The 16,399-nt window shown below is 37.2% G+C and overlaps 1 protein-coding gene across 1 annotated transcript; it reads right to left on the bottom strand.

Moving 5' to 3' along the window:
• Positions 1-9,552: 9,552 nt before the first annotated feature.
• On the bottom strand, positions 9,553-10,803 carry LOC133730278 (F-box/kelch-repeat protein At3g23880-like). Its single transcript, XM_062157904.1, has one exon. It carries the CDS (start codon positions 10,801-10,803, stop codon positions 9,553-9,555), a length of 1,251 nt encoding a protein of 416 aa, XP_062013888.1.
• Between the last annotated feature and the right edge of the window lie 5,596 nt (positions 10,804-16,399).

The following is a 16,399-nucleotide window of genomic DNA, read 5'->3' as shown; positions in this document are numbered from 1 at the left end:
TTTAGGCCCAATAGGTTCGGTTTTACCGGAAAATCCTAATTATGTTCAAATAATAAATCTAATTAATTATTTGCTCATAACCAACTCTTGTTTAATCTTCTTCATATACAATCTCAAGGATCCACTTATATGGTGTGCGATCTCTTAGGTTCTAATTAACAAGGCAGTAAAGTTTATAGAAACCATTCTATTTTGTTTACGAATCAAAAACTCCATTTTTGATTCTCCCTTGTTATTAGGATAATAAATGTTTATTAATCCTTGGGGACTTCACAAGTCATGAGTGACGTCTTGCAACATATCATGACTACCCTAGTTAATGTAGAATGACAAAGAACCTTATTCAATTGGAATTACAATACAATACGGTCCTTCTCTAACACGATGTTCTAAATCACATCATCGGGGTATGGAATTGATATGTCAATCCCCTAATGTGATTTTCATTCCTATGTGATTCTTAGAATGTGATTAAAAACTCCTTTTTAAATCTCATTCAATGCTTTGGCCAAAGACTCATTGAATCACATCTTTGAACATACTCCTTATTTACTTAAGGATAGAGATTCCTTGTTGTACACTCACATGTCTCCATGACCGAATTGATTATACCAATGAATGCATCTATTATATCCATTAAGGGACACAATATTATTGCATCATCAAGAGATAATCCAATATTCACTCATAAGACAACTATGGTGTCTCAGGTCAAATGACTAATTTGTATTATTGCAATTTAGAGTTCAAGTTTGACATGTAAGTAAGACTCCATACAAGAACTCTAATGATCGCGTTCAGTGTACTCTTTAAGTTAAGAGCACCCACATACTTATATCCATTAAGGGACACAATATTATTGCATCATCAAGAGATAATCCATTCACTCATAAGACAACTATAGTGTCTCAGGTCAAAGGACTAATTTGTATTATTGCAATTTAGAGTTCAAGTTTGACATGTAAGTAAGACTCCATACAAGAACTCTAATGATCGCGTTCAGTGTACTCTTTAAGTTAAGAGCACCCACATACTTGTATTAGTGTCTCTACACAAATGACAAGAGACATATCATCCTCCATATTGAGCATACATAGTATGTGCTAGTCTTTCCGGATTATCAATGTCCAAGTGATAATCCTATGACTAGGAACATTTTAGGATAAGAGCTAGTGTGAAAGAGTAAAGGTCTCACACATCTAACTCTTTAGATTACTTTCTCTTTAACTCATATTCCTTGGACCTTGTTCAATCAAATATTAAATATAAGCAATGAACAATAAACTTGCCCTTTTTATTAATAATAATTACAATAATAATTACATCAAAATGATTGTTTTAGGACACAATTCCTTCAAAGAGATCTTGTGACAATTGCTATCATATTAAAGCTAATGAATCTTCTGCCATGCAGTCTTGTGTTTCAGTAAGATCAACATAAGAGACATTTGAACTATGGCATAGAAGGCTCGGACATGTGAACTATCAAGATGTACTAAAGATATCATCCAAGCAATGTGTCAGAGGCTTGCCAGCTCTAAAAGGTAAGACTGATAAAATGTGTGGAGGATGCAGGATTGGAAAGCAAACAAAAGCACCTCACAAAGTGGTGAACTCTGCTACAACCACAAAAGTTCTGAAACTGCTACACATGGACCTCATGGGACCAGCTCAATCTGAAAGCATTAGAGGTAAAAGCTATATGTTGGTAGTAGTAGATGACTTCTCTAGGTTTATCTGGGTGAATTTTTTGAAAGACAAAACTGAAACCTTTGAATCATTCAAAAATGTAAGTCAGAAAATGTTGATAGAAAAACAATCTTCAAATCTCAGTATGGTCAGAGTTAGATCTGATAATGGAACTGAGTTCAAGAATGCTGCTTTCAGTAACTATTTCAATGAGCTTGGTGTTTCCCATGAGTTTTCAGCCCCAATTACTTCACAACAAAACGGAATTGTTGAAAGAAAGAATAGAGTATTATTGGATATGGCCAGAGTTATGCTGCATGCTGCAAGTCTAAGCACAAACTTTTGGGCTGAGGCTATAAGTAATGCATGTTATACAATCAACAGAGTCTTCTTAAGACCAGGTACTGACCAAACTGCGTATGAACTGTGGAAAGGTAAGAAGCCAAATGTAGGGCACTTTCATATTTTTGGAAGTCCTTCCTACATCTTAAGAGATAGAGAGCATCTTGCTAAATTCTATGCAAGGAGTGATGATGGTGTGTTCTTAGGCTATTCTCTGACCAGTAGAGCTTATAGAGTCTACAACAAGAGAACTCGAGTTGTTATGGAATCGATTAATGTTTCTATTGATGATCAAGGTGTGAAACAGGAAGAATCATTTGCAGACACATCAACCCCACCAATCTCAACCTCACCTGCATCCAGTCAAGAAGCCGAAGCTGAGGAAGAGGAGATCAACGATAGCATCTTTGAACCAGCTCCGACAGTGAGACAAGGTTTCAAACAAGTTCGAAATGATCACTCTGATCAAGACATCATTGGGAGAGCTTCAGATGGCCTAAGGACCAGAAGTCAAGCTACCACACAGGTAAGTCAAGATCAGGTAAGCCATGACAATGTAATATGATGAACATAAATGTAATATCCCAGTTTGGGTTTGTGTCATTAGTTGAACCAAAAAATACTAAGGAAGCCTTATTGGATGATCAATGGATTAGTGCTATGCAAGAAGAATTGAATCAGTTTGCTAGGAATGATGTGTGGTACTTAGTACCAAGACCTAGTAATTGCAATGTCATAGGCACTAAATGGATTTTCAAAAATAAAAGTGATGAAAAAGGAAATGTCATTAGAAACAAAGCTAGGCTAGTTGCACAGGGATATTCACAGGTCGAGGGACTTGATTTTGATGAAACTTTTGCTCCTGTTGCACGACTAGAGTCTGTGAGATTACTTTTGTATGTGACTTGTCATCTTAGGTTCAAACTGTTCCAAATGGATGTCAAAACAGCTTTTCTCAATGGTATCTTACAAGAAGAAGTTTATGTGGAACAACCTCAAGGTTTCAAAGATCCACATAACCTGGACCATGTATACATACTCAAGAAAGCCTTATATGGACTCAAGCAGGCTCCACGAGCCTGGTATGAAAGACTTTCCACTCATCTTGTGGAAAAAGGGTACTCGAGAGGATCAATTGATAAAACTTTATTTGTAAAACAAGTGAAAAATGATCTTATCATTGCTCAGGTGTATGTTGATGACATTGTTTTTGGTTCTACATCTAAATATCTTGTCAATGAATTTCAATCTGTCATGGAAAGTGAATTTGAAATGAGCATGTGTGCTAACCTTTTTCCTTGGACTGCAAGTAAAGCAACTTGATGCATGTACCTTTCTCTCTCAAACCAAATATGCTGAGAATCTCATCAAGAAATTTGGCCTTGAATCCAAGAAAGTGGTCAACAATCCCATGAGCACCACTACTAAACTGAGTGAAGATCCGCATGGGAAATCCATCGATTCCACTCTCTACAGAAGCATGATTGGAAGCTTGCTGTATCTCACTGCCAGTCGACCTGATATTTCCTACAGTGTGGGAGTGTGTGCTCGATTTCAAGCAAATCCCAAAGAATCACACTTGGAAGCTGTCAAAAGAATCATCCGATATATTTCAGGTACAGTTAACGTGGAAATTGCAGGGTATTCTGATGCTGATTGGGGAGGAAACCTAAAGGATAGAAAAAAGCACTTCTGGAGGCTGCTTTTTTATTGGAAACAATCTTGTGGCTTGGTAGAGCAAGAAACAAAATTGCATTTCCCTATCTACTGCAGAGGCTGAATATGTTGCAGCTGGGAGTTGTTGCACACAAATGCTGTGGATGAAGCAAATGCTTCATGATTATGGCATTTCTCAAGGTAAGTTGTCTATCTTCTGTGACAACACAAGTGCTATTAACATCACAAAGAATCCTGTTCAACACTCTAGAACAAAGCACATTGATCTTCGATACCACTTCATTAGGGATTTGGTTGAGCAAAATATACTTGAGTTAAGCTTTGTGCCCACTGAGAGTCAACTTGCTGATCTGTTCACTAAACCTCTTGACACTGCTAGGTTTGAGATGTTGAGAAATGCACTAGGGATATGTTCTAAGCAGTAAGGCACACGAATGTCTGTCCACTGTTGATTGAGAAAATCGTGATCTTAGTATACTTTGACCACTGTCACTAGTGAAATGCACATATATTCAGACATTCAGTTATGTATCCATTGTTGCCATGCCTTATTCTGGACAAAACAAATTGTGTACTCGTGTTTAGGTTCTTAATCAGTTACACTTCTTATGCACTTTCACTTATAGCTTACATGGTGGCATATTCATTGTTTTCTGTCAAGAGAGAATCGGTGAAGTAGGAGAACTGCCTACAATGCTCAGATGGTTCATTCCCTCTTCTCAAAGTAATCAGGTCCTAGTTGTGGTGAACTTTCTAGGATTTGTAAGAAACGAGAATGGTTAATTATATTCCTCCTCTCAAAGTAATCAGGTCTTGGTTGTGGTGAACTTTCCAAGGTTTGCAAGAAATGAGTTGGTTGGTGATCTTTGTACGTCAATTGTGAAACTACAAACATCAACTCGGGACACTCTCCATGGAGCATCCTTGTTATGTTTAGTACCCTAAGATCGTCTGGTCTTGGAGTTACTGAGATGTGTCTTGTTACATGAGTTCCTGCTGTTACAAATAAAGAAGTCTATGACTCAACTGAACTAAATCCCTAGGAACAAGGTTTCCTATCTCTCCTATGAGAGCTCCTGAGTCCAGTTCATAAGTTCAGTTCTCTTCCTTCACTACTCCTCTCTTTCTCTAAACCTGTTGCTAAGCCCTATGTACTGCTTATACTCACTCATGTCACAGGTGTACTTCTTAAGGTCTAGCATTGAGTACCAATTCTATTTGTTGATAGAATACATCATGGTTGATGCTTTGAAATATGTTCCTTTCACTAATTGCATTGTGCTCTCTGTGTTTCAACTATGCTATATTTTCTCTCTTCGATATGACAACTGCATTCATTGCCTTGATACTTAGCAAAGGAAACGATTGTGTGATATTATTGCTGATTATGGGAATCTATTTGTCTCTTCGTTTCCTTCTTTGATTGCCATCTGGTTGCACTTAATTTCCATAATGATTAAGCCTAAGTTGAGGGGGAGACGTTATTTGCATGCGTGTGTATCTCGAAATAATATCTTGTAATAACTCCTCTCCCCCTTGGAGACGCAATCCCAACCGGTGTGTCCCTTGATTTTCTCTAACCCTACTGGTTCGATATATAAAGCCTCTCCTGTCTCTCTCGGATTTCACTCTGGTTTGTCTAAGTGTGCAGGCTTCTCCAAACTCTCTCATCATGGTTCGCTCTAAGATTACCTCTCGCATTGGTGGAAACCGGCGTCTTCCTCCTTCCGAGGAGGGCCGCCAGGCAGCTAATAGGGCCGGCATCCTCCATCCTGGAATGCAACGTGAACGAAACCGAAGCCCTCCTCTTCGCTCATCTCCTTTTGGTGCACCTTCTCCTTCTTCTTCTGTCTCTCTGGACAGTCTTCATGACTCCATTCTTGTGGCTGACTGGCGGATTGCATCCCTCACTAATGATATGGATGACATGCACTCGCTCCTCGTCCGCACCAACCACACTCTGACCAACTTCCTCAAAGAAGTCAGGAACATGTAGCGCCAACCCCCAGGGTTTGGCGCTCCTGGTCCGTCCACCGCCATCGTTGAGGAGGCAGCCCAGGAGGACAGCTCTGGTTCTATGGACAGCGAGGAGTATCAAGATACCGTCACCAAGCTGATGGAGGAGTTTGCTGTGCCTTCCCATTCAAAGGGGGAGAAGTAACAAAATTTCAAACTTTGATTTATGGTTTTATTGTTTTTAATTTTTTGTTGGACAATATTTCGTTTAGTTTTTGGGTTGTAAGTGCATAAGCACAGACTAGTTGTTGGATGCTTATTGTATCATGTATTCTTGGTTTAGTTAGTTTCTACTTGGATCTAGGAAAAGAATGGAAACTGATTCTTTTGATCCAAGTAAAGCATTTAGATACCATTTGCTTTAGTTTATGGTTTTATGTGAACTAACATGCAGGATTCATCGGAATGACTCTGTGTGTTGAATGGGAATGCCCAAAGGGGGAGATTGTAAGTATTTTGGGTCAATACCATTCAACACACACTTTCCCATTGCCTCTAGGAGATCAGAGGTTGCAGAACATTAGGAGAATATTTCTCCTGCATTCTCGGTAAATCAAGGAAACAAGAAGATTGCAGAATCAGATAATGAAGAGAAAATCAAGGAGGATCGCCTCACTGATCTTGAGTTAAAGGTAGCACTCATGCATATCATTTTACATGATTTAATTTGATTTGCATATCGGATAAATTGATCTGATATGCTTATCTTCATTAAAATGTTTTCGTCTTACATATCACATGGAGATTGGATATGCACAAAAATAGAAAAATTTATTTTCTGTTTTAAAACCTTTACATACATATCTTATTCGGTGATGCAATAAGAGATTTGATTGAGGGGGAGTCTTGCTCCTCTATAAAAGGTTTTGAAACTGTTTTCTGAAGCAGGGTTTTTGGCTTTCAAAAATAATCGTTTTCTTTGTGTGTTGCTTAGTCTTCACCAACAGTTTTATGCCAAAACTCTCTTTGTTTCTTAAGTACGTAGTTTGTTTTCTCACTACATACATTTCATGTGTCATATTTGAGATCAGTGAGTTCTTGATACAAGCAACTGAGGGGGAGATCTATAGTATAGAGATTACACAAAGCATTGGCTACGTGTGTAGTATAGTTTCTGCAATTGTAAACAAGTTAGCGTTGTGTGCTAATAAAGTGATTGTGATTGTGATCAACATCACTACTTGTAATTGTATTCTCTTTACATATAGTGGATTTATCCTTCGTGTAGGCTACGTAAACAGCCTCGCAGTGAAGTTTCCTCAGTGGAGAGGTTTACACTGCGTCAGCAATTCTTGTGTTTTTTACGTCTATTACATATTGTGATCCATTCGGTGTTTTCACTTTGGTCTGTTCGATTCAAAGAAACACAACTATTTTGCTATCTGTCTTTTCTACAAACAACTAAGATGCGTCTGTGGGATCAAACTCAACTGAGAGAGGAAGAGACTCACTATCTTGAAGGATCGGCGATCTTTCTGATATATTTTCTATGATAATGAAAGCTATAGTAAAACTAGTAAGTTCTTCTGGTTTGGGGTATCATTGTGTACTGAATATGTCAACAAGCTCAATATACTGCTGACCATTTGTTGATGAATTTGTCTCCGTAGACAATCTTAAGAACATCTTATGGCTGAACCAACAAACGAGTATGTCCAGATCGACGTGTTGCATTCAACAGGATATGCAAGTTTCATTGAAGACATGGCTGCCTGACCCAGCTGCTGAGATAATCGAGTAGAACAACTGTATGTCTTTTAGAGCTATAATGGAGTCGTCTCTGATTTAACTTTGATGGTGTAATACTTAGTTCATTATTCTCCCAATAAGAGGCTTTATATATGTAGACATTTTTTGGATTGTACCATGTTGCCGGGTTTGTCTAAACTTTCAAGTAGTGTACTCGAACTGTTTTAATTTGATTTGTATGTGTTGTAAACTTGTAGTGGCTATATTGCTTATTTAATAATGATCGAGTTTTTTGTCATTTCAATCCCTTCTTGCTGAATGCTTTTATAACATATAGTCCTTGTAACTGGTAAAAGCAGTGATAATAGCGTTTTTTTAAAAAATTCTTTTTTGGGTCTCAAAGCAGTCATATTGACTTGGTTCTTCTACAAAAAGTATATACTTAAAACTGCAGTCATGAAGAATCAGTTCCGGACAGTCATATTGTTCCAGGTACTTGAAGAGTCAGTTGCACCATGCACTCACGATACCGGCAACACAGGTGGTCTGTCATATTGTTCAAAATAGCTTGCTAGCTTGTGTCGCATATGGTCTAATACTGATCGATCAATCATGTTATTTATTCTTTCTTTTCTTTTCATTCGTTTTCATCAGGCTGTTTCAGAAATGGCTGCCATTGTTTTTGGCTCGCCAAAGGATGCATTCACTTACATTCTCAAGGAACTGCATGCAGGCATCTGTGCAGGGCTTTCATTGATAATCAATGATTCAAGTGAAACTTATATGTACTTATGCCTCTAGCTAGCTCCAACAGGAAGTGACCTCTTCCATGGCATTATAAGAACTATACAGTAGCAATGCTGGTAATAATTCAGATCCAGGGATTTCAAAAATCTACTTCATTGAGTTTGATTTATATCTCATGATCGATGGACAAAAAGTGCAAAGGTTCAACTCCTCAAAGCTTATTCTATGATTTGGACCTTTCTGTTTTTGGTGTTGTAATCTTATCTAAGGACCAGTACGTAGTTTGTTATCACTATATCAGATAACGTAACTTTGATCTGTTCGATTCAAAGAAACACAACTATTTTGCTATCTGTCTTTTCTACAAACAACTTAGATGTGTCTGTGGGATCAAACTCAACTGAGAGAGGAAGGGATTCACTATCTTGAAGGATCGGCGTTCTTTCTGATGTGTTTTCTATGATAATGAAAGCTATAGTAAAACTAGTAAGTTCTTCTGGTTTGGGGTATCATTGTGTACTGAATATGTCCTCTCTTTAGATCTAATAGAAGCATATATTGGTTGTACCAATATGTTGTTGACTGCCACTCATTGAAATTAATGGATTAGTAGATCTACACTGCATATTAGATGCTACTATTTTCATCTGAATTGGGGGAATATGTCTTATCTAGACTCCTTCCAACATGATGCACTTGTACTACACCTGTACTACCACTATAAACAATATGATCAAACTTGATGGCTAACGGGGTTAGTGTTGTAACAGCACATATAAATCGCTGTACAATAGATTCATCATCAAAACTGGTGATGCTCAAAAAAAAGTGGTCAACATCAAATTCTAAATATTAACCAGAGCTGTCAATAACTCAACAACACTAGAAAACAAACCATATTTATAACTTCTTCTAAAACTTAAGATCAGCCTATTCCATGCCAGACACATCCACTGCAATGACTTCCAAAGTCAAATCCATGTTCATTAGATTCTTCTCAAGCAATTACAAACAATATTTTCAGTATGTATTCTGTATGGGGTTATATCCCCTTTTCACTATTTACTATAAACGAATACCACCTGCCGGGAACAATTAATGTTGAATATCCATCTGTTCAACCAAAAAGATCAAAAGTTTCTCCTCATCTCCAAATCACTCTTCAGCATCAGTGCCATGTGATCCTCTACTGGATAACTGCAAAAGGAATACATCATAGTTCAGGTGTGTGTTTACTCAGAGTTTCTCTTAGTTCCATATGGGATCTGTAAAATGCTAAACAATAGGACAGAAATCCACTAAAGCAACTATGGGGAAATGTTAAGATCATACAATTAATTATATTGGATATGGAAGAAGTTTAGCACCTCAAAAAGAAGTTTGAGCTGACCTTTATTCACAATTTGCCTTTTCTGTCTCAAAGGTTGGCGAAAACAAGCTTTCAACCAATGGCACTGCTTCCATTCTTGGCCCTCTTCTTTTGAAAGCACCTTGATGAACCCACTTGTCAAGACCCAAAGCATGTAGCTTGGAGTGGTCAGACATATCATATAGAGTAACTTTCCTGCCATTGTGAAGTAGAACCATGAGATTCCCTAGCTGATATAGAGGCTGGAGGTGAGAAGACATATGATTTCTGTAACTCGATAAACTTGCCCTCTTTCTGAAATTATTCTCTATGTATTGCCAAACTTCAGTTTTTTCTCCGCAGACGCATGCAGTCAATGTTCCAGCAACAACTCCAAAGCTGCAATATTCAGACTGGAGGTCTTCTGGCAGGTTTATGCAGCCAAGCGTTTCAGATGACACATCAAAGCTTACCAAGGAGTTTTGGTGACCCTGTGGTCTGACAAATATCCCTTGCATCTCCCAAACCTTCCCTGGCCAGTAGATTTTGCCGTCAAGAAACATGCCAGGGTAATGAACCAAATTGAACCCCCAATCTTCAAAATAAGTTTCACGCCAGCAAGAATATTTCCATGAGTAGATTATAATATGCACCATCTCCGCTTCCCTCTTTGGAGTGAGCTTCTTCTTGGAGTGCCTAACCAGAGGAGTGCACACTTTCGCAATTTTGAAATCTTGTGCTTTTCTATCAAAACCGAGGCCATAGTGCCCCCTCTCCAGTCCACAATGTATAGTGTCCTTGATTAACCTCATTTTTTTTGTGCAGGGGTTGAGAAGGAGTATATCCTCCTCAGCTCTATATCCTCCTTGGCTGGTATTTCCCAAGCAGACCAAGCCGTAGCATGACCCTAACACATTCTTAAGGGGAAGTGCAGACCTAGATGGAGGGAGGCGGTAATTGGTGACTGAATATCGGTTGTGGATCAGCCTTACAATTCCTACCATATCAGTCTTCAAATAACTCACAAACAAGCTGTTTGCCTCAGATTTTTCAGCAAGGAATTGTTGAAATGTTGGTTGGCCAATGAGAGCCTTCCACTGTCTTGATACCATCTGGTATTGAGCTAACCTCCTCAGTGGCTGCTCTACAAGAATCCTCTCTAAACAATTGTTGCTATCTCCGGGTTCAGCCTTTGGTGGCTGGTCATTACAGTCTCCAAGTTTTCTTCTCTTGGAGCTAGAGCCAGTGCAACTATCGCATATGTCATGGCAACATTCACAGTGCTTCCTCTTCATTTCAGCTAGAAACTGAAAGACAGTAAGACCACAGTTAGGACTCACAAACCTATGTTAACAGAAGAAATACAAAGCAAGAAATGTGTTCGATCAAACACGAAATGTTCCATGGCAGGATGGCATCGATCATTATTACTGCAAAAGATCATTTTCATTTCAATAGCAATACTAAATTTGATGGTCTGTACATCCTGACTACCTTAATGAAGGGATAGGGTCTTTGATCGAATCAAATCAATGGGAGGCTAGGGAAAAGAGAAGTAGCCCAAGTTAGCCTAGTATTAACATATCCTGAGAGTAATAGCACAATGCACAACTTATAAATCTACCACAGATTGCATGATCAAAAGATAAGACACACTTTTCATCCCCATGGGTTTGATAGACCAGAGACCAAAATCACACACATGCACAAAACAAAGAGAAGCTTTGAATTTCATTACCCTAAACAACTGTTGCTTTACAATCTAGCAAAGAAGCTATAATCTTTAACAAGACCCAAGAACCTATACAGTCTATATCTTATAGAGGAATTCAAATTGGCGTCAGCGTCAAAGAAATAAACCCAATAATAAAGAAACAATTTTCCTTCACCAACATGCAGAAAACAGAGAGAAGCTTTAAATTAATTTTCATTACTGGTGCTTCCCAATCTAGTAGAGGCTATAATATTTAACAAGACCCAAGAGCCTATACAGACTATATACGATTCGAGGAATTCAAATTGGCATCACCAGATAGAACCCAATCATAAAGAAACGATTTTTCTTTAACAACATGAACGAAACAGAGAGAAGCTTTGAATTTCATTACCACTAAACAACTGGTACTTTCCCATCTAATCTAGCAGATAAAGATATAATCTTTCACAAGACCCAAGAGCCTATACAATCTACAAGACCAGAGGAATTGAAATTGGTATCTAAGAAGGAAATAAACCCAAGAACAAATAAGGGGTTTTTCTTCACCAACCTCAATTACAGAATCGAACAGGGTCTCTGGAATGGGTTGCTCGAATTCTTCAATGGAATGGGTTGCTCGAATTCTTCAATGGAATAATGGGTTGCTGGAATTCTTCAATGGAATAATGGGTTCCTCGAATTCTTCAATGGAATGGGTTCCTCGAATTCTTCAAGAAAGGGTTTGGTGGTGTTGATGAAAAGGGTTTCTGGAGAAGAAAGATCTTCTTTTCTTGAAATGGAGAGGATAGGGTTTCGCTCAGAATTGGAGAGGATACGGTTTTGGTTTGAAGAGCTCTGAAATGGGTTTTGGTCTGTGTATCTTAGTCTTCAAGTTATGGGATTTGAATTTTTGGGTTTTTGGGGGGTTTCGGGTTCGGGAGAAAATAGCCGTTATTCTTTTTTTTCTTTTTCTTTTTTCCTTCGCCGAAAACAAAATAATGTTTGACCCTTGTTAGTTGTTATCCACGTGACCACAAAATTTTGACATCCCCTAAAATATGAGAAATTGTGAAAAATGACCTTTTTGGTCGTTCAATCTGATTTTTAACCTTTTTTTTTTTTAATATTTTAAAAAATAACCATATTTTATATCTTGATTATCCTTATGTTTAATCTAGGTTCCAAAATCCATTTATTTTCTCCTAGTTGTCGTGGGAATTGAATTCTCCTATCATTTTTACAGTATTATCTTCTTCCTTTTTCCACCCTTCTCATGTATACGTTTGTGGCCATTTCTTTCAATTGTTGAATAATCTTATATAATTGGCTAGCACAAATATGAATATGTTGTAGTAGGCTAGTAGCAGTTTCCAATATCAGTGAAAATTCATTGGTGCCTCTTTTTTAGCTTTATTTGGTCACATATGTATATAGATCGATCATGTACGTGGGTTCCATTTCAAGAGGCTTAAGTCCATTTTAGGTATGATGTTGGACTAGAAGAGTTAATAAAATTTCCATCGTGTTAAGAATTGTCAAGATGATTTCTTTTAGAATGTGTCCATCTCCTTGGATTTACGATTGTATTCTCTATACTAGGGGACGTCAAACAACAGAATAGTTTTAGGCCCCATTGGATAAATAATTTGGATTTGGATTGCAATTCCAAATCTCAATGATTCAAAATCTGTGTAATTGAAATCAGTTTCACCACCGCAGGAGAATTTCAAACTAGAGATTTCAAAATTGTGTCACCCACCACTTAGTTCAATTGCTATGTATCTTCAACCTATGTTACAAAAATCATCCCCAAACTTTTCTATAAATACATTTGATTATTTGACTCGTCACATGAAGGATGGGAAGAGGATGAGAGAGAAATCTCCAAAGAGAGCTAGGAGAACAATGGTTTTTTTTTTTGGATTTAGGAGAAAGTATTTCCATTGTATGAAGAAGACAATCCCGTAGGAAGAGGAAAAATTCTCTCATCTCTTTTATGAACCAATGAACTACAAGTTTTTGATTATTGATTTTTGAGGAGCTTGGAGATATAAAGAGCTAATGAGGCTAATTAAGACTTATTATCATTCCATATGGTCATTTTTCAACAATTTAAAAAAAAAAAAGGTCATAATTCAACTTTAAGGCTCAAAATTGGTTATTTTTTAAAATTTCTCCTAAAATATTTACCTTTTACCCTTTTTTCCAGCCAGAGGTTCAAAACCTTTTTCATCATCTTGTGATTCTTGTCTTCTATATTTCTTGTAACATACCATTTTTGTGCGGAACCGATATACTCATTCTTTGATTCAAGTTAGTCCTTACTTCACATAACACAATGTACTCTCAGATTTAATTGTTTTCGAATGAAAATGGATTAATATGAGCAACATGTACCCTTTAGAGACACTGACCAATAGAAATTTAGACATTATTTGATTCAAATTTCAGTGATTTATAACTATGGGATTTAATAGAGTGATACTGTTTTCAATGTGGTAAATCAGTGGATATCCCACAGCTAGTTGTAGCAATAACATCGTTCACCAGAAAGGAATTAATGGAACCACGGGAAATATCAAAATCTTGAGTTTGTTACTTCCAACTGATCGAAAGCTCCGAATAGTCTGTACGTTGACACTAGTCATTCAGTTCAGTTAAGACTTAAGAGTTTAGTATTTGGGGCCGAGTCAACAGGGTCTTCTCTGATGCCACTGATGGAGTTTATGGGAGATTTGTGTTTGTTTCATTTCCAATACCTAGGCACATGTACTAATTCATACATACTTTTTCATTCTTGCAGGATGTTCATTGCTAGCTTAAGAGGAGTTCAAAGGCTATAGGGCATGGTATCTTATTTCAAGTATAGTCATATGTAATCATTTATTTTCTACCTAATGCATATTTATGTTATTAAGCATTCAGCATTATAATGTAATCCTCTTTTCATGTTTTGGTCCTTTTAATTCAGCTTTAATCTTTCCATATTAGTATCTATCTCCTTTTCGGGTTTTCGTTAGACTATTCTTTAACAACCACACACACACACACATGACTTCTTCAGTAAGGGCTTCCGCACTTTCATCCGTCCAGAGTCGACAATTTTCGGCAGATGTCCCCTTTTAAAACCCTAGCCTCTTCCCAAACCCTTATTGTGCCTCTTATCCAAACCCTACTGACCTGACGGCTGCACCCGCTCTGTTTCGACAGACCCTTCCACCCCCTCATCGCAATGGTAACTTATGCAAGTGTACAAAAACACTGAAAAAACGAAGGTTATGATTTGGTTTAGCCATAAAAAAGGTTAAAAAAAAAAAAAAAAAACTCCCATATTCTGAATCTGGCAATAATATTTTCTTTTGCTTTTGTTTGGTAAATGAAATCCTTAACTCACCCTGTACCTCTAGTCTAATGTATTTCTATCTATTTCTTAGTGTCCCTTATGTTCAAGGTAACTTTTAGCAACTTGTCAGAAAGGTGAAATCCTGTATGGTTTGAGTAGATTCTGTTTCATATACACTTATTGTCCTAAAGATTGAATATTTTGTTGTAAGCCATCTTATACATGACATTCCAGTAGGGAAGATTTTGCTGTTATATATAAAGTCTAGTATCATGTATTCTCTCACCCTCTATTGCACTTCTAATAGAGCTGCATAAAGCTACTCTATCATATATGAAAAGGGATTGTTTTCCATAGCAGTTTCATATATGGGACCATGTTTCAAATTTAACAGGAATATTGCCTTCCTTTTTTCAGATATCATAGATCGGCATGTTCACGTAAAGGAAGCTAATCTGTAGCCAGTCCCTGACAAGGAGCACTCATGCTGAAGGTTCTTAATAAAGGTAACATACACAGTTACACACCTATGATTTTCTGATTCTCTCTTGTTTTCCACACCAGGGATGCTTTCTTGAAAATTAACATCTTTCTGTATGTGAAAATAGTCAAATCTTGTTCACGTCAATGTTTACCAGGGGGAGTTTCAAGTCAAGATCATATTGAGTGAAAGTCAGTTAATGATCTCCTCCGTGGTGCTGAATAAGATGACAAAAATGGTGATTGGATGCTGGTTGGTGATTTTCCTTGGTAGTAAGTGTGACTGTTCGACACCAAACATTTGTAAATGATCTAATCGGAATTTATTCCTAGTTATGCTACTTCTAAAACATAGCTGTTGAGAGGAGGTTACTCCATCTAAGAGTGTACTAGACTGATATAATCAGGATGTGGAGTACTGACATGTCAATGAGTCAGGCACATACTAATGTTCTTAAATGTTCATTTTCAAAATCAAAACCAACAAACGATATATAAGTATCACATCCTTTCTTTCTTTTTTTCTCTCTTACATATAACTTGCTTATTCTTGCAGGGTGTTCTCGTGCAAAATAATGTGGATCACCAAGAGTTCAGAGGCTATGTTCTGTCATTTATGAAACCAATATGGACTGATCTAGTTTTCTTTCCTTGTCATTGTTTAGCATTTTATCTCACTCTTCTTATCCTGTGTTAGTCTATCTCATTTATTGTTTCCACATAAAGTGCCAGTCACTGTTTCCTAAGCTGTTTTAGTGATCAAATATAGTTTTGATGATTTTGGTTTTAGCCTTTCATCATTCCCATATTTTGAATTTACAGTCAGTGCTTTGGCTTTGCTTTGTTTTAATCTTTGACTAGCATCCTTATGTATTTGTTCTCACAGTCACACCCGCAAGGGCCATGCAGAAGTATATATTAGTAAATACTAAATAGTGCCATCATCTGCCCCTTTTTGATATTCTACCCATGTCAAAGTGTGCAGATGCAACCACATTGACTTCAAATTTCTTCTGTTAATGGAAACAACAAAAAGCATTGAATTATTTTTCAGGTTGTATTTTCTATATAAAAAAAAAAAAAAACTAATGTTTGAAGAACACATTTGTCGAATACAAATACAGTACAGTAGTTGCAATAATCCTATGAGTGGTGTAAGATTTGATTCATCATTCTTCTTTTGAATTGAATCTGCTATATGATCTAGCTGGTAATATAATGTGGATACTCCTGATTATTTATCTCCATTGCATGTATCATGTATCAATTGGTTATGAGGTCCAACTCATGCTACAAAACCCATCTCAATCAGAGGCTCTTGTGCCAGTGCTAACCTGTGGGGTACATATAAAGTCTTTGGCTTCGGCTGTTT

This window comes from Rosa rugosa, chromosome 2 (genome assembly GCF_958449725.1).
Source record: "Rosa rugosa chromosome 2, drRosRugo1.1, whole genome shotgun sequence".
Lineage (NCBI taxonomy): Eukaryota > Viridiplantae > Streptophyta > Magnoliopsida > Rosales > Rosaceae > Rosa > Rosa rugosa.
The sequence above is the reverse complement of the archived record's forward strand: the minus strand, read 5'-3'. Positions and strand labels throughout refer to the sequence as shown.